The sequence below is a fragment of the Microtus oregoni genome, unplaced genomic scaffold (assembly GCF_018167655.1).
Source record: "Microtus oregoni isolate MIOR12 unplaced genomic scaffold, Mior012 000007F_ref0000211, whole genome shotgun sequence".
In the NCBI taxonomy this organism is placed as follows: domain Eukaryota; kingdom Metazoa; phylum Chordata; class Mammalia; order Rodentia; family Cricetidae; genus Microtus; species Microtus oregoni.
In genome coordinates, this window is record NW_024543066.1 from 94,703 (window position 1) to 118,270 (window position 23,568).

Below are 23,568 nucleotides of genomic sequence, written 5' to 3' on the forward strand. Positions count from 1 at the left end.
GCCTCCCTCTACTTCCTCTTTATACTTTGCTTCCTGGATGTGGATGCAGTGCGATCAGCCAGCCGGAGCTCCTGGCACCACACCTTCCCTGCTTGCTGTCACATCTCCTCTGCCATGGCCCCACCGTGGTAGACTGTGTCCCCTGGGAACTCTAAGCCAAACAAAACTCTTCCTCCCGTTTGGTTGCTCTTATCAGAGTATTTTATTGTAGCCACAGGGAAAGAAACTGAGGCACTGCCAGCATCTGCCATGCTCATGATCAGAAGCCTCTGGTTTGGAAATGACCAGGTTAGATCCCAAACAGCTCACTGCTGTTGGGACCTGGGACCATTATAGGGACTGTCACTAAGACCAGTCGCTGAGAAGCTTCTGTCGGGCATGACTCTGCTGGTTTCTGGGAGCAGAGGACCTGTATGTCCATGTTAGGTAAGTGCTCTGAGCCACATTTCCCTCGGTCTTCAGCGAGACTCTGAGTTCATAACTTCCTACATTCCAGACCATAGTTCCTGCCTTAGGGAAATAGCGTACCCGCCTTGGACCCTCAAGTGACCTGAATGGATCGTGTTTCTGATAAGTGGTCCTGGGCTGGGCACTAAACCCTTCACCTTCACCTCTGAGACCTATCTCCAGGCCCCATGCTACCCCTTAAGTAGCCAGGCTTGCCAGCTCGGCCCTGCCCCAGGCCTTTGAGACTTTGCAGGGTGCCAGGGTCTCCTTTCACTGATAGACTACACCAAGTCCAGTGCATTCAATTACTAGATGGTCTGAAGGTGTGTGGCTGCATTTCCTGTTTGGTAGCTGGCTGGCTCTGTCACTCTCCCCTGCTTTAGAGCCATGGGGGAGGTTACTATCCAAGCTCTGGTGGCCTCAAGGAGCTTAGAAACCACGAGAAGCGAGGTGAGAGACGCGGAGGGAAAGTCAGCTGAAACCTAAGCAGGCATCATGGATTGCTTCCTGGCAGTAGGATGCGGCTGGGGAGGCATCAGTCATCTGCCTAGGGACCAGATGCTTGGTTCTCCCCAGACAATGCCAACTACTGGCTGCTGGCTTCCCCATGCCATCCTGTCTTCTCAGTGAAGTGGCTCCCAGTGGGCAGAGCCCATATACTTACCCCAGTGCCTGAATGGGATGCCAACTAACCCTCCCAGAGACAGGGCGGCCGTGCCTCTGGCCCTGCTGCTCACAGGGAGGCTCCCGGGCAGACTGGGCACGCCAGCCACATTCGAGAGTGTGGCAGCCCCTTGGGTCTTTCTCGGCACCGAACTGCTGGGAGGTGGTAACAGCAGCTGTCACACAGGGCCAGATGCCCCTCCCTCTGTGCAGTTTAGCACTTAGCCGCTCAGTAGATGCATTGCTGTTTCCATGACAACTGGAGAGGACGCCTCCACCCTCCTTCTCACACAGCAATAAAGACCAAAGACGGGCGGAGGCTGCACATCTTAGCCCAATATATCCACTTAGGGGTAATAGTAGAAGGTGAGCCTTGGGGAGTTGGGGGACCTGGTTCTCCCTTGATCTTTTTGAGAGAGATCTCCTGGCTTAATCTGGCCCGAGAAACAGGCCAGTAGGTCGTTAAGATGGAAGGTTCCCCTGGTGACGTGCTCCTAACAGGAGTATCTATGGGTGGGGAGGCTTCCTAATGAGGAGGCTCACCCTCCATTCACATCAGAAAAGTGAGACAGAGCTCCAGGCCCAGGGAGAGGAGTCAGGGTGGCGATCCTTGAAGCAATCCTAGTTCATAGCCATAACCAACCTCCACCTCAGCTCAGCCCACCGTCCAGCACCAAGGAGAATCCTGGATAGACTGGATCACCTCAGGCTTGGTCATGGATATTGGCCTCAGGGGGAACTTGGGACGTTTCTGGAGACAGAGAAGATGCCTGGGGACTTATTTCCAGTCCAATCTGGTTAGCTAGCACTCTTCCTTTTCCTGCAAATTTACACCTGGAGAATTGGATTAGGGAGGCTAAGGATTCAGTGAGCCCTGCTGCACTGGAGCCTGTCTGTGGGAACAGGACAGGACCAGACAGGAGCAGCGCAGGTGCAAGGGGTGGACTGGAGCTGAGGTAGGGCTCCTGTCTACAGCGTGCTGGCTCCTACTTGTGTTCAGAGCCCTCTCCCTCAGGATGGCCACTTCCACACAACTGTTCATCCACCTCACCTCCTCACCCAACCTGGGCCTTACAGCTCCGTGGGTGCTCAGGGTACGGAAGCAGATGGCACAACCCAGCCTACTGTTCTGGCTCCGAGGGCCTGGCTCACAGCCCTATTCCCTTTTAGCTGGCCCACCACTTGCTTGGCTCCACACACTACCTTATTTTGTCTCTGGAATCTGCCACTGGTCTCCCAAGTAGAGGCCCCACCTACCCTTAAATTTCAGGTCCCTCCATTCAGTTCAATATTCCGTTTATGAGCACGCTTCTGCTTGACTTTCACTTTAGGGCTTGGAGTGCTCTATGGGGAGGAGCCTGTGTTAGTCCCTGCTTGGGGGACAGACAGCAGCAATAAGCAAAATCAACTTCAGAGAACCGAGTCCTTCCAGCTGTCCAGAAAGACAGGAAACAAATGTGGAGCGTGGCCAGCTAGATGGTAGCACCGAGGACCATGTCCCGGCTGGGGCAGCAGTGTGGACATGACCACTCGGGAGTCTGAGCTATCGGGATAAGGAGAGTCTCTGGTGGGGACCCACCTTCCTGTGTGTGCCTTGCGAGCATCCTCCAGGGGCTTCCATCTCTGGTCCACACATTTCCTGCTGCCTCCATGTGCCCACTTTCCCCAGAAGTAGCCTTGGCCATGTCTTTCTGCACATACGGCTCATCCTCTGGATGCAGACAGCTGGCTGCCTCACTGAGTCCACCCCTGAAGTTTCTACAGGTCTCTAGCTTCAACCTCTTAGCACCAGGATGCTTTTAGCACCGTTTGGGCCATATTCTTGTTCATGCTCATCGTCCACTCACATTCATGACTGACCGTCACGGGACCTGCTGTCCTCAACTTGGGGCCATCTTCAGACAGGGCCAGATGGCACGGGGAGCAGCAACTCTGCTGCAGGTGAGGATGAGGGTATGCTAGGGTGAACGGAAGCTTGGGGGCCTGGCTGCCCACTTTGTGCCCCTGTTCTTTGGTATAGGGTACAGATGACCAGGGTGGTATAGGGAAGAGCCCCAAAACTTCTGTGAGGATGCCTAGGCTGTGTTTGGGGGAGGTGGCAGGTATCCAAATGAGGCTTTGAAGGAGTATGACTGGGGCTTCCGGCCTGTAGCAGTGACAGGTGGCCTGCATCATATGTAACTACAGCTCTGATGCTCAGAGGGTTGGTCGGTACGAGCCTAGAAAGGCGTTGGGTGAGGTACTCAGCTTTAACATGACTGGGAACCATCGGATCCCGTATCTTGGCAGGCGAAGTCTTGGGTTTTGTATTTGTGAAATTAGCCCTCTCTGGTCAATCCCCTGGGCTCTGAGTACAGATGCTCAAGGTCCTACTCTGTGTCTGTGCTCCTCTTGCTGGGGGTCCTGTGCATCCTGATTATAAACCTGTACGGAGCAGAGACCCAAACCCAGCTTGCAGCCTCCACCTGCATGCAGATAGCCCTGAACATGCAGAAGCCACTCTGATCCAGTGGCACAGGAGGGTTAGCCAGGAGGGTGGCTACAACTCGTAAAGCAAACATTCTGGATGTCTAGTGTGTGGTGATATTTCATTTGTATTTTAATAAATCAAGCTTGCCTGAAGATCAGAGAGCAAAACAGCCCCACTGGTCAGCCTTACAGACCAGGCAGTGGTGACCACACCTTTAATCCCAGTAGTCACACTAGTTTGCCAAAGAAACCGGGTGGTAGTGATGCAAGCCTTTGTTCCCAGAAATAGAGAGGAATATAAGACGGGGGGAGAGGGGAAAGAGACAGCTCTTACTCACAGTCTCATTCTGAGATTCCTGGAGGCAGGATCGCCATTTCAGACTAAGGAAGAGGTAAGAGCCAATGGCTGGCTGTTTAGCTTTTCTGACCTTCAGGCTGAAGGCCAATTCCTGTCACTGGGTTTTTATTAACTGTGCTACGCTACTGTTCACCCTTTCCTCAGGTCTATTCTCGTCCAGTCCCCTCTGCTGTTGTCACCCTCTCTTCTCCCTGCTGCTGTCTCTTCCACCAAGGGCTGGCTGGTTATCACCTAGACACACTAGGGGAGACCTACCTAGTTTACAGAGTACTTTGGGAGAAGCTCTCCGCTTGGCAACAAATGAGATTTCTCTGGGTTGAAGGTTGGGGCAGGGGTATGATCCAAGCAAGTTCAGAAGTCAACCTCTGCTTACCCGTGTCCCTCCAAGTGCCCAGCGACAAGTGCAATATCACAGAAACAGTACACGCCAGGCCTGCCACTTCAAACAGCAAAGACTGTTTAAACAAGATAAGAGCTGTGGGTAAGGCTATACCCCAGGCTCTAATAACATGGACACGCTCGTCCCGAAACTGCCAGGAACAGCAGGTACTACTCCTTCCTGCCTCACGTAGCCGGAGAGCCTCCGGCCACCTCCTGTTTACCCATATAATGTGGAGGGGGCTGGCGTGACCCTAGATTGTAACAATAGAAGCCACCATCTAATCCTGCACAGTTTCTAGGTAGGGAAGGGGCTGTGAAGGTCCTCATTGGGACCTATAGATTCGGAGGTCCCCAATTTTGCAGCCAGGGAAATATCTGTGCTTGGAACCCAAGTTTCTTCATCTGTGTGGTGGGGGCTGCCCCCTGCTGGGCTAGGGGCTCACAGGCTGCATCAGCGGTGTTCCGGGATACGACCCGGAGCAGGCTCTGTGCCATCTGCTCACGGCTACTGCCCTTCTGTTTCTATTTATTTTGTCCCCAGTAAAACCCCGCAGATCTCTCTCAACATCCTTCTGCATGGAGAGCTCAGAGCCCAGGATGTACCACATGACTGCCCTAGATCCCATGATGTATCATGTGGAGTTGGATGAGGGGCTTGGGAGGCCAGCCTGGACCTGGGCCATCCAGATGAACACAGGTGGCCACACGACACAGTAGGATGACTGCCAGGCTACAGCCCTATCAGCCTGTAGGCCCCAGTGTTAGCTAGAGAGAGGTGCCTAAGGTATCTGTCTATTTGTTGTTAGTTTGTTTCTTTAACTTACCCAATAGAGCTCTCTAGGGGCATGAGTGGAACCATCAGCCATTGCCCTGTTTAGTCAGTGGTCTCCTCAGCAGCAGGCCTAGCACCCCATAAGCCATCCTATTCTACCTTTTGTTTTGAATGGATCTCGGAAGCAATGACAGATGAGTTTTCAGGGCCTGGTGATACTTTCTTTCTTGACAGCTGTTGGTTCAATTCCCAGGGGAGGAAAAATCCCACAGTATGGCATGGGCTGTGGGCATCATATACCCAGAGGTTGTGATTCAGGAATGTTCTAAGACTCCTAAGACTGGAACAGAAAACTACAAGATGCTAGGCACACTGACTCTGGGGGAAGTTGAAGCACCGAGTCCTGTTCACTGTCCATGCCCAGCAGGCCAGAAGTGTCGAGTGGAGGTGGGGGCAGAACTCCGGCTATGGCTCCTGTTCCAGCTTACGGGTTCTCCTTCCTGGCAGGAGTCCTAGTCTGCCTTTGTTTCTACTGAATTAAGAATCAGTCTCCTCTTGGCTTCTGTACTAAATCTTGCTGACTGGATATAAGACACCACCCTTATCCCCGCCAGTCACTAGCAGGAAGTTAATGGCCACCAGGAAGCAAATATCTTATAGTCTGGGGACTGTGGATTCAGATACAGGCCTTTGAAGCAAACTAGTGCGTGAAGTCCTCCTGTTTGCTCTCTAGGGGACCCTTGGGACTTAAAGTTCAACACACCACCTGGACTGTTCCGCAGGTACATGCTCAGCTGCAGAGACCCCCAAAGCTTGTAAAATCCTTCACGGCAGGACTGGGCCATTCCTTTGAGGAACAAAGGGAACTGGGGATAAAGACAGATCCCAGTGGGGAATGTCTGCTTATGGCCTACAGGATGGATTTCAGCAATGCTCACCCTTTATAAGAAAAGAAAGAGTACTTAGGTCGTCACCTGATGTCACCTGTAGGATACTGGGGGAGGGGGGAGATGCTGTAGCAAGCTCAGCTCTGTCTAAAACTCGAGTTAAGGTGAGAGGGCTTCTTTGAGAAGAACGTATAAGGCAGTCACAGAAGCCAGACGTAACTTACTCTCTGAGTCTCTGGTAATAGAACAGGGGCCTGGAACCTGGGATGTTTGCTCCTGACTCCAGCATCCATTACTATGTGTGCTGAGGAGCCGACAGTATCCTGCCCTGAATGCAGCAGCTGCCTAGCTCTAGGGACAATGAGTTGGTAGGAGACCTCAATTTATTTATTTTTCTTAAATTCATCTATCCTGGCCACAGCCTTCCATATTCTCCCCTCCAAGTTCTTCTCCTCCACATCTCATAACTCCATCCCCCAATTTCCTCTTCTTTCATCTCCATCCAGGAAAGGGCAAGGCTCTGAGAGTATCAACAAAACATGGCATATCAAGTTGCAGTAAGACTAAGCACCTTCCTATGTGTTAAGGCTGGGCAAGACCTTATGAGTATGAGGAGCATGGTCCCAAAAGTCAGTAAAAGAGTCAAGAGACAACCCCTGTTCCCACTGTTAGGAGTCCCATAAGAGGACCAAGCTACACAACTGAATACACACACACACACACACACACACACACACACACACACACGGTCAGTCCCAGGCAGGCTCCCTGGTTGTCGGTTCAGTCTCCACGAGCTCCTATGAGCTTAGGTTAGTTGACTGTGTGAGCCTTCCCATGGTGTCCTGGACCTGTCTGGCTCCTACACTCCTTTAGGAGACCTCAGCTTTAAAGCTGTCTTTTCAGAGGAACCTCCAGAGCACACAGCAGGATGGAAGTACCAAGGACAAGGCTTCCTGCCTTTCCTGATTTCTTGCTCTAGAAGAGGAAACAACTTACACATTCCTAGCCAATGATTTAGTCCACACATAGGCAGAGAAGCCAGGTCGTGCAGGAATTCTGATGCATGGTAGGGTCACCCCCCAGTGTTTACAGTGGCAGGGACTGTCATAGATCAAGGGCTCCTACGCTATCTGTTTTGTTTTTTCTCTGGGCCGCAGTCCTCAGGAAAGGTACCTGGGCCAACCCTGAAGTCAGACTCTTTTTTTTTTTTTTTTTTTTTTTTGGTTTTTCGAGACAGGGTTTCTCTGTGGTTTTGGAGCCTGTCCTGGAACTAGCTCTTAGCTCTGTAGACCAGGCTGGTCTCGAACTCACAGAGATCCGCCTGCCTCTGCCTCCCGAGTGCTGGGATTAAAGGCGTGCGCCACCACCGCCCGGCCTGAAGTCAGACTCTTGGCTTTCTGGATAGTGATCAAGGCTTGGTCTTAAGGCCATGCCTTAGGATGTCATGATTATATCGCAGGCTGCCACCTTCTGGAATATTTTAAGAACCACAGAGTAGGTCATTAGGCCACGAGCAGTAATTAACAAAACAAAACAACAACAAAAAACAGATGAGAAGAGAAAGCTCCCTCCATGTAATGTGGCTGCTACCATGGATGTGCTCCACGGTTCTTAGCACGGGACAGTACTCATCCAAGTCAGTATCTTCGGAGGCCTCTCAGCTTGTTTACCAGACACCATTCTCATCCCGGCTTACTGGCAAGGTCCTGAGCCCACACACTTTACCTGGAGGAACTCTCAGCCTTCAAGCTGTTTTCAGTCAGGAAATACTTCATCCTGGGTGCCACCCAAATACCTAGCCCACCTCCAATCCTGTTCGTCCTGAGTTTAACCACTGTGTGACCCAATCCTTCCAGAGCAGACCGTGTGTCGGAGAGCAAGAGAAACCCCGGGGGTACCACTCAGGCTGGGGCAGTCTAGGCTAAGGAATCACCAGGATCCAATGACAAGGCTGTCACTCAGAGTATTCTGGGATGATGTGGACATAAGCGGGTCAGGGAAAGAGTTTCAATAGGGCCAGGTCAGGAGAGGCCACTGATGACCCTCTAAGCTCTGGAAGACACACAACATGGATGCCCTGACAACAGGGCCCAGGGCGGAGCAGCCACAGCATGTGGCGAGAACAGGTCTATAGTCCAGGCTGCTCAGCAGGGTATGGCCTCAGTCCTGCTAAGTCCAGACTGGGTCATGTAGAGCCTCCTGCTAGGCTATAGGCCTGAGTTAGAGCAGGCAATGACTACGAGTTTCTATGTTGAGACTTTAAGTGGTCCATGGCCATGCCAAAGCAAAGTGCTAACCACAGGCTTTCTGTCTACATCTGCTACGAACCTTTCTCATTTTCAGTCACAAAGGTAGGGTGAGCTGGTCTGTGCTAAGGTTATTACCCTGGAGCTGGGGCAGCATCCAACTCTGCTGCCACGCTCTTGCTTCCTGTCTTTGGACAGGTGAGCCTCAAAGAGAGGCAGGTGCTCTGCCCAGAGCCTTTCAGGCCTGATCATTTCTCTTTAGTTTGCCTTGCTTGCTGGGGCTGGAAAGCCATATTGAAACCATGGCTTGCTCCTAAGTCATTTTCAGAATGCTACTTTTGCCTAGACTGTGGCCTAGCTTGAGTGGTACCCTGAGATTCCACTTGCTTTCTCCTCTCTGCCTACTCTGAGAGGACAGGCTCACCCAAACACAGCGTAATCATAGGTAAGGGCAGGAGTAGAGGCAGATGAGGCTTTCGGGTTCCTGAGATGGAGCGGTGTTTTGATCCACACAACATGAAGGCCCAGAGTTCTTCCAGGTAGGACACACAGTCCAGAGCTTGTAGTTTTTGAGGGTGAGCAAGAGAAGATCACAATTATTCAGTTTTACTTGCCACTACTCAAGGGAGGCAGGTGTCCTGTGGGGAGGGGACCTACCCATGGTCATGTTCTGCCTAGGCCAAGCTGCCCTGGAGGATTTGAAGCTCCTGTTTTAGGATGCTGGATCAGGATATCTAGCCCACCAGCAGAGAGGGGCAAGCTTCTCCCAGGCGCACAAGTGGGCAGGAAAAGTTGTGTAAGGCTATGGCCCTAGGTCTGAGGACCTTAAGATAGGAACTTGGGCACATAGTAGTGTTATTACACTAGCCTGAATTTGTCCTCTGCCTAGTTCAGAGCATGCCCAGGGAGAAGGAGCACCTATCATTATGCCCTTACTAATAATGAGTGTCTCCTGTAGATCTCCAGGGAGCCTCACAGAGGGGCAAAGAAGGGACGGTCCTGTCAGTACAGAAGCCTTTCTGCCCAGTAGGGTGGACCTATGTGTCCTGACCATTCTTCAAGGCCAGTCAAGGAACTCCCTCATACCTACCCTGACCCTCCAGGGCCCCTGCCCCAAGCCAGTGAGACCCCAGACCTTGCCTTCACCACCTCAGAGTCAGTTCTTGTCCAGTGGGAAAATTGTTTTTTCAGCTCCTAGATTAGACAAATCCCTTAAAACAATAATAATTTGTGTCTTAAACCCCAGAGCCGTTCTGATGTGTACATAATGAGCAGAACTAATGCGCTCAGGAAATTAATTACCCACTGGCCAGGGCGGCAAGTGGACGGGAGGCAGATGCCACTCTGCCTTGACTCTCTCGATACAGCTCAGAGCAGGGTGTCTCTCTGAGTACCGGGCGTGATTACTGCTCTGGCGGCAAGGGAGCTCAGCCCAGGGGCTGAAACCACACTTCTTGCTCCTGGCAGAGCCGGGACCAGATGCGATGCTGGGGACTTTGTCCCACTTCACCATTCCTCGGCTTCAGGACAGCGTGCCCTCTACAGAGCTGTGATGTGCACAGCCCCAAACAGCCACGGCTTGGTTTCTGCTTTTGCCGGTTGCCCCAGCACTACCCAGCAGATCTGGGTCTGGATTCTCTATGGTTCAGATCAGAATGCCATTTGACCTTTGTCCCAGTCTCTTCAGGCCCTGTTGCTGGTTTCTGCCTCCTCCCCCACTTTCATGCAAGCAGTTGACAAGGCAGAAGTGCCCCTCCTGACTTCTCTGGCCCAGGCCAGCTGTTTTAGAGGGTACCCACAGACCCGCCCAGGGGCTCCTTAACGCCATTTCCTCATCACTCAGAGAAAGACCATGATGACTGCTATGTCCCTACTCTGTGAGCTCACCGGGCTGTGGGCCTGCACCTTCTAGGTGACTACTTTCCTGAATGATGCCTCAGGACGTGACTCTCTCTGGGATGGAGGGTGTGCAATGGGCCCAGCTTGAGCTGACGGGTCTCTGCTCAGGTTGGCTTACAGAGAGAGAGCAATGCTCAGTTCTACAGCTGTTTCTCTATGGAGTAGAGTTCTTGTAAGTCTGTGGAAAGGGAGCAGCATCGAGGCTCAAGCGCGGAGTTGATGATCCTCCGGCAAATGATCCTTCTCCAGCAGGATGGTAGCAACAGAAATGGCGTGTGGTCAGGGGGTCGGGGGAAATCACCAAGGAAGCATGGAGGAGGTGCAGATAAGCCACACCACTCTGCTCCTCGAGAGCCTGTGAGCAGTGACTCTTTTCAGTCATCATCTGCCGAGGCTGGCCCCTTGGCAGCATCTACCCACTAGGGTGCTCTGTCTGTAGACTGTTGGTCAATAGCAGCGGGCTGGGTGGGGTGGGAAATGGGACTGCTGGGTAGAGCCGGTCGATTTCTGTGATGTAATTACTGACACCCGGCTGATCTGAAGCTAACACTATGTCGTCAGACAGCTCGAAACTTCCTGATGACCAAGAGTTAACTCTGGCAAGCTGGTAAAAGCTGGACTGGCATACAGAGGGCTGTTAGGACATGCTCCTCTACAGGGAGGTGAGTACCTGGGACAGGTACTTACCTCCCTTTCTTAAAACTGATCAGCACTAAGAAAGCCAAGTCGGAAGGGAGCCCCTTTCCACCCAAGCCAGGGCGTAAGCTGGCTGTCATTCTGCTGTGGTCAACAGTCTCGGAGAGCCAAGACCACAGTGCTTGTCTTGTTGTGCATTCTGTAAAGGTATAGGAGGGCTACTGTGGTGGAAATGATGGGCTGATAAGAGCTGGCATCCTGGGACTGTATCCACGGAATGGTTTCTAGTGACACCATGGGACACACGATCAGTCATTATGGGAAGAATCAGCTGAATTCCACAGCCAAGTTCACAAGGATGCAATGAAGGCGTGATACATGAATGAAAAGGTCATGTCAGGTGTGCAGAGCTGTACCATGCGGGCATTTCTAGTGTAGGAGGCAAGGAAGTGTACCAAAAGTAAGCCCTAAATCCAATGGCCAGGGCCTGCTAAGGACCCACCAAGAACAAGAAGCCATTGTACAAAGGGGACTAATGGAATGGCCTTGTCCTTGGAAGCACCCAGCAGGACAAGGAAAGAGGGCCGTGAGAAGGTACTGTTGACATGGGTGTTTATAGCTTATGTGTCTCTGAGAGCAGATGGAGGGCCTCAGCACAAGTATCTGAAATGCCATTTGGCAAGCCCAAAAGGCCTTATGCCAGGCTGTTCTCCATTTTCTACCTCTCCCCGTCACAGGCTGAAGAGAGCACACTGCTGAGGCTTAAGTGAAGCTTGGGGTCCTAGGAGAACAGATTCCACCTCCCCGCACTGCCCGGGCAGACAGTATGGACAGCTGAGTGCTGCTCATAACTATTTCTGTAGAGTCTCCCAGGGCTGGGCCATCCAGGGGGCTACCAGTCCTTGAGACCCAAGCCCCCCTGCCATGCTACCCCACAAGGTCTGAGTTCCCGTCTCTGTCATCCCAGGGTTATGATTTGTGGATGTCATAAATGAACTGTGTGTGGTCCACAAGCCTCTCCGGCGTGGTTCTAAACACTAGGCCCTACTGCTGGAGCTGTGTCCCTAACTGGGCCAGGAGAAGGAGGCAGAGTGGGGACAGACACACTGCACTGAGGACTCCCGAGGTCCTGCTGCTGACTGTTAGGGAGCAGGTCAGCCTAGCAAGTCCCTCAGGTCTCCCATGTGACGTGGGTCCGGCAGGGGAGGGCGATGGCTTGAGTAGATGTATCACAGGCACATGTACTATACAATTCAATCCCTGGCTGGCCGGGCTGTTAGGAGGTTGCGGAACCCTTGGGATTGCGGCTTAACTAGCAGGGGCTGGTGGCTGGTGGGTAGGCCCGAAGGTGGGACCTGCCAAGATGTGAACAAGCTGTTCTGCAGTCTCCTGCTCCCTCAGCCGCCATCCGTGCGATGGGAGACTGTGCACTCTGGAACATGAGGCAGGCATCTGTCTTTCCTCTCAAGTTGCTCTGTCAGTACTGGGACATGTGATGCAGACACGCCTGTACATTCTTCCTCTGAAAAACTGCCTGGTTAAGCACACTAAGTAACCTGTAAGGTCCCTTGCGATCTAGTCTGTGCATGCTAAGAGAGGGGCGTCGTCCACATCTAGCTCTCTCCCATTTGGAGCTTCTTCCTGCCGCCAGATGTAAGCTGTTCCATTATCCCCATCTTACCGCAGGCGCCTTGCACTCCTCTCTTTGGAGCATCTTTTTGGAGGTAGGGTCTCACTCTGTAGACCAGACTGGCCCCCACCTGCCTCTGCCTCCTAAGTGCTGGGATGAAAAGTGTGTTATCATGCCTTTTAATTAGATTTTTTAATGAAATGCTTCAATATTTTTTTTCCAGGTTAGCCTTTAACTTGCAATCCTGCCTTAGCCTATTGGTTGCTAGGTTTACATTCCTTAAGACATTTTGTTTTGAGGAGCTGGAGAGGCAGCTCAATGGTCAAGAGCACTTGCTGTTCTCGCAGAGACACCAGGTTCAGTTCCCAGCACCCATCCGGTGGCTCACAACCATCTATGACTTCAGTGCCAGGGAATTTGCTGCCTACTGTGACCTCTGACAGCACCAGGCATGCACGTGATACACACAGACACATGAAAAAAAAAACTGAGACAGGATTTCATATTAGAACCCAGGCAGGCCCTGAGCGCAAGATAATCCTCCTGCCCCAGCTAAGATCACAGGTGTGAGCTACTACACTTGACTTAAACTCCATTGAAAAGAAACTGAACACACCTCCTTTCAGTCTACACACGGCAAAGCCCATGGTAGCTTTAAAACACAGTGGCAGGTCCATACTGTGTTTTCAGGACAGTCCTACAGATGCTTCCCTTCCTTTGGGACACCCACTATGGGTCAGCATCCATGGGGTCTCCCTCAGACAAGCTAAAGCAGGATCCTCAGTCTCTAGCTCTTCCCACGCCTTCCTGCCTCCTACCCACTCCACGGAGCTGGCTGAATGCCCACTATGGCCATAGCATAGCAGGCCATGTCAATGCTGCCCTGCCTTGGGAATATTGGGTCTAGACGGGGCTGCTGTCCTAGGAACCTGGACCTAGACAAAGGCTGGTCTAGGTTATCTGCCTGGAATGTAGCTGCTGTAGACTCTCCTACCTGCAGAACTTGCCCCTCAGCCCAAAGTAATATGCCGCATCTGGCTGGTCTCCTCGATTCTGTTGACCAGCTATCTGCCAGGTGAGCATGAGTCCTCTCTGTGGTGAGCCTCACTGAAGCTCGGCTAAAATTGTGGGACTCAAGTGGTCACCACTGATCCCACATGGGAGCAAATGGGGGAACAGCCCTGGTAACTACGCCCGTTAGCTCTGGAAAAGGGGCAGGTGGCTTATGAGAATTACGCAGTCGCCGTATAAGACTGTCCCCCTTGTGCCAATCAACTCCGTGCTCTCAGAAGTTGGCTTTCATTCGCTCGTTCCTAGTGCTCCCACCCCCACCCCAATCAGGCCTTGTATCAGCCCAGCAGACACACAGCAGGGCACTGCGGGACTTGGGGTGGTGAGCTCTCTGTGGGTTTCTCTATGAGAACATTTCGCACTTTACAGCCATGCCTTTTAATCTGTCTCTTCTAAAGTGTCCCTCTACCCTTAAGTGGCTTCCGGTGTCCATTAGCTGATCTGCAAAGGGAGAGGCGAGATGGCAGCTGTCTGCTTCTTTCCGCTTCCACACGACCTGGGGTCCTGTGAGGGCTCTCACAGGTCACAGCCATGGCTATGGTTCCACATGGGCTGCTAGGGCTGTTTTATTCCTAGTTCCCAATCCGGTGGCCCCCGAGTGACCTGCATCTGTTATCTGAGGAGGACAAGGCCTCTCCCCTCTGTCTGTCTGAGCCCTGGAGCTGGCTCTGTGAAAAATCCCCAGATGGGAGGGTGTGAGGCAGGTGGGCAGTCGAGTGCTGCTGGCTGGCTCACCAGATCAGTCAGGGGGTGGCACACAAGAGAAATCCCCACATGTCCCTGGGATGTGTTCCGCCTCTGGTGGCATCTGGGAGCTCACCAGACGGCACTGGAAAGCCCACCTAGGTTTGGAGTCTGCAGCCGCCTGTCAAGGTTGCCAAGGATGCTGGAGACTCGGACGGTCTGAAGACCTGTCAGATCTTGGAGATGAGTGTATGAATCGTGGGCACACATGACATGGCTCCTCGTATGTGCCTGCTGCCACACTCCACGGATGTCCTGGAAACCCGCACCTCCAAGGTGCTGCCTGCCCTATGCTCACTGCAGCCCTGGCGCGCCCAGAAGCCTGGAGATGCTGAAGCTCTCCTTGGCAACACTGCTGACGCAGAAACCAGCAGGCGGGCTGGGGAGTGGGGGTGGGGCAATGGCTCCTTCTCCAGGCATGGGGATGGGAGGGGTACCACAGCCTCTGTGAGAGGAAAGGCAAGAGGGCCTTGGAGCTGAACAGGGAAGGAGAGCTCTGCCGAGTGGTGTACATAGCCTTGGCACAGGCCCCCAACTTCATTGAGCTTTTGCAAAAAGTAGTGTGGTCCGTTTTGGGTCGAGTCCTTGTTGGGGCCGGGACTTGCAGGGCATTCCAGGAGGGGGAGGAGGCAGCTGGTGGCAGCCCAGGCTCAGCATCTGGCTGAAGGGAGAGGTGAGAGGTGCTCACTGTTGGCACCCGCAGGGCAGAGGGTGGGAGGGACGAGAGGAGGGCACTGTCTTTCCTTAGCGGCCTGTTTGTTTTCTATCGTCAGATATTACTGGTGGAGCATGAAAGGTCAGGACCATTTGGAATCCAGTGAATTCCCAGCTTTGCTAGGGTTTGTCATCAAGAATTTCCTTTTCTGGTGAACAACACTACTTCCTCAGGCCCATGGGAAAAGAGGGGGGGGGGTGAGCATAAGGGATGGAGGAGGTAAGGGGAGAGGGTGAGAGGGAGAGAGGGAGAGAAATGAATGAGAATAAATTTGTGTGTGTGTAGGCTCAGCTGTAAACCCCTCCCTTTAGGAGATGCCCTGGTAGACTTCAGCCTGGTTTCTGCAGGAGGTGAGCACGGGCCTCACTGAAATTCCCCCAGGGATGGGCCTGAAAGAGGACTAGAGATATGAGGCCACAGAGCCCCACTCAGTGCTCCCAGGGCCTATTCCCAGGAGCACCTTGCTTCCACGTGAGCGCGGATCCTGGCTGTTACAAACTAGCCAGAGAGGAGTGTGCAGACTCCATGCTACGGCCAGGGAAGTTATGCCTGAGATGAGTTCTTTTTTTTTTTTTAAGTTAAAAAAGTCTTTTATTCCCTAAGTTGCTCTTCATCAGGGTATTAGGAATGTATGTACACACACACACAAATACATATATGCATGTGTGCATATACATTTTATCATAGCAACAGAAACAAAAGTAGGAGTGTATGTGCACACTCATATACATATATGCCCGTGTACATATATATATATATATATATATATTATTTGTTTTTCTCTTATTTCTGGACAATTATTTGAATTATAGTCTTAAGTGTTAAATTTCTATCTTCTGATGCTGTTTTTCTTCAAATGAGATGAGTTCTTGTCCTGATGAGCAGAAAGGGAGGGACCGGGCAGGATGGCTGTGAACTGTGGGAGGGATGGAGAGCTGCTGCAAGCAGAAGCCACAGACAGCACACACAGAGAAGAGAGGTGACAGAGTGGCGGGTAAAGGCCAGGAAGAGCAGGGAAAGCTTGGGGCTGCTTTTGATGACAGATTCAGAGGGGGCAGAAGGGGTCAGGAAACTTAGGGATCAAGCATCCTGTCCAGGGATCCAGTACACTTGTGGGCAAAGCCTGCAAGAGATGGGACTGGGAGCCTGGTCCTGAGGGAATGTGCCATGCTTGCCCAGGAGATGGTAGATGCAAGATCCAAGCCCGAGACCTGTGAGCAGTTTCTTGCCAGCAGACGTGTAGAGAAATTACAGAGAGCCTCTGTGGTGAGCTACACCAGCATGGCTGGCCAGCCTTCCACCATACTGTTCCCACAACCAACCCCGGGCACTGTGTTTTCCTTGCCTGACATCTGGGTCAACCTCAGACACTGATCTCAGGTCATGCTCTCTCCTCTGTTAGGATGCCACTTCTAGTTATAATCAAACATGTTGCTGAAATGAAACAGCCAGAAAAGTTGGACGGGTGGGAACACTGAAGAAGGCTCACTCATAGACAGACACAGCCTGGGCACAAGGTAGACCACAGGGGGCAACAGGGCCACCTATATCCATAGCTTATCACCTCACTCATTGGGAATAGTATCAATACCTGACACAGTCCCCAGGGTACCCGGATGCTGGAGGGGAGGGGAAGAGAGCCCTGCCTCTGTCTTCATGGTCACTGATCAGGCTACAGGCTCTCACTATGGCCAGAACACTCAGACATCCAGAGCTGTGGTCAGAGCCTTCAGTCTTCCATAGACACCTTTGGGGAACATGGGCCCAAAGTTAGAGTCCTTGGATGAACTCAAAGAATTGTCGTCACTTGCCTTAACTGGATCATCCTTGCCACTGAGCCCAGAGACTAGAGTTCCAAAGTGGAGAGGCTGGACCCTTGTCTCATAGCATGGTGCACGTTGTGTGCCCACAGAATCCTCACTGGCATCAATACCTTCCCCTAGGTACCACAGTTCCAGGCATCCACAACCCCACTCAGACTCTCAGAGGCTGTAAAGGGAGGCTCTTGGTATTTGTTCAGTGCTCCTGCTTGGTAGAGGGAAGTCATCCCCAGGGCAGACCACTATCATCTGTCTGACTAACAGGCTCCCATGACTGCCATTCCTGGGGAGAGTGTAGGTAGCTTGGGCACCTCACCTTCTGCTTCAGTTGGATCCGAGCATGCTGGTGACCCCTTCCATGCAAAAGGCCTACGTTTGCTTGCCAGTGTCTTCAGAAGTTCCCCCTCACCCCCGTTATCAAGCTCTGCCAGCTAGCCACTGAACCTAGGTCTCCTTCCGGTTGCTTCTCTGGCATCCCTTCTCACACACTGGTTTTAGGCCTAGGATAAGGGACTCAAAGAAGATCAATGAGGGCCCCAAAGCCTATTCCCTAAGCCCAAGGCCAGGTCCCGGCCCCTTGGATTTAACCCTTCTTAACCAGATCACCTGCTAGCCTCTTCACATCAAGAAGGAATCGTGTTGCTATTCTCAGGACCTACATGTTATGTGGTGCTGGTAGGAGCTTAATGGTTTGCTAGACTGCCACATGGACCACCAGGGATGTCCAGCCAGGCCTTGCAGTCCACGTCCTCAGCATGTGGCACAGGCACAATCTACTCACTGCACTGAGGCTGAGGTGACCTGGAAACCTGGGCAGTGAAGCCAAGCACTACAAGGGAAGATCCAGAGTTCCATCCGTAGCTGGGGGAGGGTAGTCAGAGTCAATATGGGTTGGGGGTCCTGCCTGGTGAGCTCTGTGGGGCCTAGGGGTGTGGTGTTTTGTGGAACGTGTCATCTAGGTCAAAGTGACGCTCCTGAGGCTGGGGGAGTCATGGGAAGCTGAGCTCTTACGGGGTACCAGCATGACTTTTACAACTTGACAGAAGTGCCCCTGAAGCCTTGTGGCATCTGTACACTCACCATGCTCCAAAGCACACTCCCATGAGCACAGAACAAGGGGTGTGCTCACCCCATTTCATGGAACCGCTAAAGGATCCATGTGGCCGGGCGAGGCTCAGTACCGGTTTTGGGCGAAGCCTCTTTTGGCTCACACGAGTCCATCTGCTTCCCAGGAACAAACAGTAGGAACCCAGGCTTTTACTCACCGTCTGGTTATCCTCATAGAGCTTCAGGTCATAGCCACTGAGCTCCACACAGAAGATGATGGCAGTGACGCCCTCAAAGCAGTGGATCCATTTTTTGCGCTCTGACCTCTGGCCGCCCACGTCCACCATCTTGAACGTGAGCTCCTTGAAGGTGAACTTGTTTTCCACGATGCCCGTGGTCATGTCCCGAGAGCGTAGGATGTCCTCCACCGTGGGGATGTAGTCGGGTGCTGCGATGCGCTCCAGGTCATTCAGGTAGTAGGCTGCGTTGTCCTCCAAGTGGTACTCACTCGAGCGGCCGAAGCAGGCCTGAGCCCCAGGGTCGGCCCACAGCCGGCGCATGACACCCAGCAGCTCGGGTGTAATCTCACCCTTGCTCTCTGCCGGGCCAGTCAGTGCAAACAGCTGCACGGCATCGTAGGCACGGTCCGGGTTGTGGAAATCGATCTTAAGGGCAGCGAGGGCCCGAATGATACGGGTCAGTGAGTCGATGGCATTGTAGATGATGAGGGGCTTGTACTCCTTGCAGGCCTCCAGGTTGAAGCCGCCACTGTGGATGATCTTCATCTGCTTGACGATAGTGCTCTTGCCCGAGTTGCTGGTGCCCAGCAGGAGGAGTTTGATTTCCCGGCGCTGCCGCTGACTTTCTGAGCGCAGGTGGCGGTCAATTCTCCGGGACCGCCGCGCTGCCTCTTTTTCCTCTGAGCTTTGCCGACATCCCATGGTCTGGTCTGACAGCAGCAGGCCCCCCGATACAGAGCACAGGATGGGCGCCTCTCCCCCTTTTGCCAACAAACAGAATGGTCACAGTGAGAGATGGTAAAAACGTGGGCTGGTGTGACAGGCAGACAGGATAGACAGCTGACCCGGGAGTACTCAGCACCGGCTCTGGGGCAAGGCCGTGTCACACTGCAATCCCTGCCCCAGCACCTCTTCTCCTGTGGGCATGGCGCTCAGTGCAGCGGGGCAGAGACCACACCCTCCCCTCTAGTGACACTCCACCTCCCTTGTCAGCAGTGTGGCCTGATTTGCCGTAGTCATTCCCTGTATTTGCCACGGTAGGAAGCTGTCCGCTTGCGTCTGCCTAGGCAGTGTCTGCTCAGGCTACTGCTGTCTGGTCGCTGGTTGCTGTGGCGATGCTTCTAAGCACGGCTGGAGGGCCCAGCGCTCCCTGAGGCCCCCCTGCCTCGGGCTGCTCCGGCTCCCCGCCTTGCATCCGGCCCTTCACCTAACGAAAAAGAGAGCAGCATGAGCTATCTCCTGGGCCCACCTCAGGCTGGATGGGGAAAGGGGTCAGCCACAGGGCCTCAGCAAACAGCAGAACGGTTCAACTCCCAGCCCCTTCGGTGCTTCAGGGCCAGTGCCCAACCCACAGCTAAACAAACATGCTTGGCAGAAGCCTTCCACTCCACTGATCTGCTTGACGCCAGGTGCAGGTAGGACAGGAGCGAGCCATGCACAGCTCTTGCCTGCAGCCCCCATGCTGGATTCACTTTTGCCACGCCTTCCTGCCTCCCAGACCTGGCTGACCAGTCCCCGCTGAGTCTGTGTTTCTGACTTGGTCTCCACAGAATGACCCCCTGTGGCTGTCCACCATTCCAGGACACGGAGGGAGCTCATCCCCACTCTGCTTTGCAGTGTAGTCCTGGCCTTGTCCCTGCCTTAAGGAAGTCAGGGGAAACTGGGGATCTCCCAACTTTCGTCCCTTTAGACCCAGGGCCCCCTCTATGGTAGAGCCAGATGCATAGAGTGTGTGGAGTGTGTCAGGACAGACTCCGGCCCCGCTGTCCCTTCCGGGCGGGGGGGGAGGGATCAACAGGTGGGGGTACCACAGGGTCCTGAGTGTGCAATAGCTAGGCAGAGGTTTTGAGGAGTGGCCAAGGCCTGCCAATCAGGGCAATATGGTGATAATCTGTCTAGGGAGGCAGGAGAGGATAGGGAGACTCTTAGAGAACTGGGCATTGCGAAGTCCAGGCGTGGCTGCTCTGTTTCCGTCCAATCTAGGTTCAGGGTGAATCTTTCACAGATCCTATCCGGGCCATGGTGCTAATGAGGAACAGCTGGACTCACAGCTGGAGCCAGTGACACCTGCTGACCACCAGGGGGAAGGTTACCTATGAGATTCCTCCATAACAACCTGCTGGATGGCTGGGGCAGGTCTCCTCCAGCAGGGGGCTCAGTTCTGCCTCTGACTGGGAGCCCAGGGTGGCCCGCTGCCATGACACAGCTCTTGCTTTCTTTCCTCTGATCTGTCTTTGCTTGGCTATGGTGCTGCGGGTACTTTATAACCGATCGAATGTCCCCTTCCCTGATAGCAGGCTCTGGGGGAGAAGACCCAAGGCAGACAGAGTTCCTAATCCAGGCAAGGGCCTCTCTCTACCTCCACTCTTATGTGTGAGCAGCATGAGACCCAACCTACCCAACCACCCACGTACTCCTTACCCATCTGACCTGGACCCTTGGGAAATGGCAGCTCAACCCCCATGCTGTGTCTCTTTCTCCTACCCACACTAGACCCACGGTTCTGACTTTCTCCAGTGGCTGTGGCCTTTAGTCTTCAGGGTGTAAATCTCTTCATGCGGCTTTTGACCAGGTACCCTGCTGTCTCTCAGCACCTTGGGTAACTCACTCCACATCTCTGAGCTTGCCCCTCATGCTCACTGATATATGGGAGGGGTAGAGCGTCTAGTCTAGCACAGACAGGCCCTGGTACTCTGAAAGTATCATCCAATAGCAGTCACCACCCAGCTTTTCAGTCACCGGGGACATCATCACGGTAATACCGCCTCAGCCAGACTCCGTTATCCCCCCCACCCCCGCCCCACTTCTGCCTCCACAGCGGCCCTCAGCTGTGGTGTGACAGGCAGGACCTTCCATACTGATGCTGCCTGTGCTCTTCCCGTGGCAAAGACTGCGAAGCCAGCAGCCTGCCCTGGCTTTAGCTCTGCCATGAGCAGGGGCGGTGCTCAGTGCACAGCTCCCCCACCTCACTGCCCCGGGGCAGGTGCTGGAGTAGGAGACAGGGAGAGAAGGCGAGGTGAAAGAAAGTCTCCACGTCTCTGCAGTCCCACCGCCTAAGCAGCCGTGGAATGCACCAGAGACATCCTAGGTGTAGAGTGGCTCGGAGTAATGATTCGATGTCATTTGGACCATCTCAAGACGTCTGAGAACGGAAGCCTTGGACCGCACGTGCTCAGTGGTGGTACACAAAGAGCACACGCTCACGTGGGCACTGGAGACACTCCTGTGTGTCTGTGTAGGAGGTAAAGGTCTGGGAGCCACTTCCCAGCAGTATGGAGTACCAGGGGAGTCCCTGCCGTGCATTTTACCCATCACCTACATTTCCTTTCGTGAACTTTCCTTAGGTAAAGGGGTTTGTAAGCAAATGTCATGGCGTCGATGAGGCCCTGTCTCTCATCACACTAGGGCTTGCCTGAGCCTCTCTCTTCATGGTCTGTGAGTAGGCAGAGGTCAACGCGGACGGCTCCTGGTCCACACTGATGACCCCAGGGTACAAAGGTGTGTGCTACCTTTAGCCTGCTGTGTGTGTGTGGGTGTCTTTCCAGGAAGATGTCTTTCTAGCAGATGCTGGGGGAGGAACTGGGGGGAGCACTAGGAGGGAACACTAAAGGGGAGCATTGTGGGAAGTAATGGGGGGAGCTCTGGAGCCAACACAACTTCATGTCAGCATGATGGACAACACCTTCCTTCCTGAGGTCGGGCTGAAGGCGTTCCTTGCTAACATCATATTCTTCGGTATTTTCAAAGTCAAAGGAATAGCCAGGCCTCACCAGCCAGTTCTCCTTTATCTGGATGGCATTAGTGGCAAAGGTCATTTGGAAAACGTGGAGCTGCTAAATGAGCCCCCCAAAGTGTCTGCTGCCAAGACAAACAGGATCCTCGGGACAGGTTTCAGCTACGATACTATCAGCACGTCTAGTCAAGATAGGTGACCCCTACTCTAGGTAGGGGACCCCAGAGTCACGATTCCTGAGGGATGGTAGGACAGCCCCCTGACTTGGTCCAGAGTTGTATCTGAATAGAAGAGCCTGTCTACTTCTCGGCGGTGGACACCTATCTGGCCCTGCCCCTCCCACAGTGTGGCCCTGGGGAGCTTGTCAGGCCCTGCTTGCTCTCCTTGGCTACTCCTGCTGTAGTTGTCTCTTGCTGGATGTCTGCCTGCTCTTTGTAGGTCAGTTCACACGTGTGAGGTACCTCCCCACCATGCTTCTGCTACTTCCGCACTCTGGCTGCTCTGCAGTGTCTTCTGCCATGCATAGGTCTCCCTACAGCTGGTGAAACTGTGGTGCGGGAGAAAGATGGACAGCTGTGAATCGAGGAGAGAGTGGTTGTGAGCAGGCGGGGCACCAAAGCAGGGCACAGTCCTACCCTACCTGTCCATCCTGTTCCTGCCTTGGTGACCCCCTCCGCAGCACTGGATCTTGAGAATGAAGAGAAGCAGCCTGGCCTTGGGTCTCAAGTGGCGGGCGAAGGAGTTTCTCTGTTTATGGACATGTGATCTGAATTCCAGGAAATGTGTTTCATCGCCACGAGGCTGCGGGGGAACTGGGAGAGCATGGTGGGGGGCAGTGGGCTGCCATCCGGGAGCCCTATCTGTTGCTGTCTAGAAACCCAGAGCCAAGGGCTGGTCAGCTGGTCCTTGATAAGTGGGCATTGGTTGCTAGGGGACAATAAGGGAATAAAGGGGAAACTGTGGTCAGGCAGTGAGTTTGTGTCATGGGAACTACATGGGCAAGCAACTGTCACAGTGAGGGCATGGTGGAGTTATCCTCTGCTAGATCACCAGGGTGCCAGATAGCCAAAACTTGCAGCAAACACGCTGATGATCCTACCCAGAATTCTTTTAGCAGTGGAACTGGGGGATGATGACAGATGCAGAAGTCCAGCTGTTCTCCAAATGGAACCCCAGCCAGTCCTACCTGCCGAGGTCAGGCTCTGTCAGCTCTTCCTCTGAGTCTACCTGGATTTTAGTGGGTCTTGAGGGACTCCTCAAATCCCAGAATGGAACCTGATGTCATCAGGCCAGAGGCTCAGCGGGAGACCACATATTTTGATGTTCCCTGTCCCAGAAATTGCTCATGGGTTCCCGGGGTGATACCCAGGATCTACCAGTATCTTTGGGTATGGCCAGAAATAACAAAAGTACTAGACAGAGGGGAGAGGCTTGTACAAAGTTTTGGAATGCGTGGGTGTGGGCAGGAGAGATGAGCCACTAAGGGGAGGTCAAAGGGCCTCAGCAGAGATGAGAAAAGGACAAGGCAAGGGGGAGGGGCATGGCAGAAGAGATGCCTAGCTGGGCTCTTGGTTTTCCTTTGTCCTAGAGAAATAAGAAAATGGTCTGAAGCTATATGTGCAGATGTGAGTTTGTAATAGTGACATGTATGCATTTATGTGCATGTGTATGTTTGTGTGTGTGCTCCTGCTTAAATATTATCAGTGCAGCTGTTCCACAGAATGGTGTATGTGTGTGTGTGTGTATGTTCTATTAAATATCAGTGCAGCTATTCCATGGGATGGGGTGGATGTGTCTGTGTGTAGTTCCAC

At 53.2% G+C, this 23,568-nt stretch overlaps 2 protein-coding genes across 4 annotated transcripts in view; one reads left to right on the top strand and one right to left on the bottom strand.

Moving 5' to 3' along the window:
- Window positions 1–23,568, top strand: part of Rsph14 (radial spoke head 14 homolog) — a 75,331-nt gene that overhangs the window by 23,323 nt on the left and 28,440 nt on the right. The window lies entirely within an intron of this gene.
- Window positions 1–23,568, bottom strand: part of Gnaz (G protein subunit alpha z) — a 50,554-nt gene that overhangs the window by 8,053 nt on the left and 18,933 nt on the right. The window contains exon 2 of one of the 2 annotated variants that reach the window (XM_041656321.1): window positions 18,004–18,785. In XM_041656321.1, coding sequence (XP_041512255.1) covers window positions 18,004–18,726 — 723 coding nt within the window. In that variant the 5' untranslated portion in view covers window positions 18,727–18,785. Of the gene's footprint in view, window positions 1–18,003; window positions 19,232–23,568 lie in introns of both variants that reach the window. The other variant, XM_041656320.1, reaches the window with a different exon arrangement.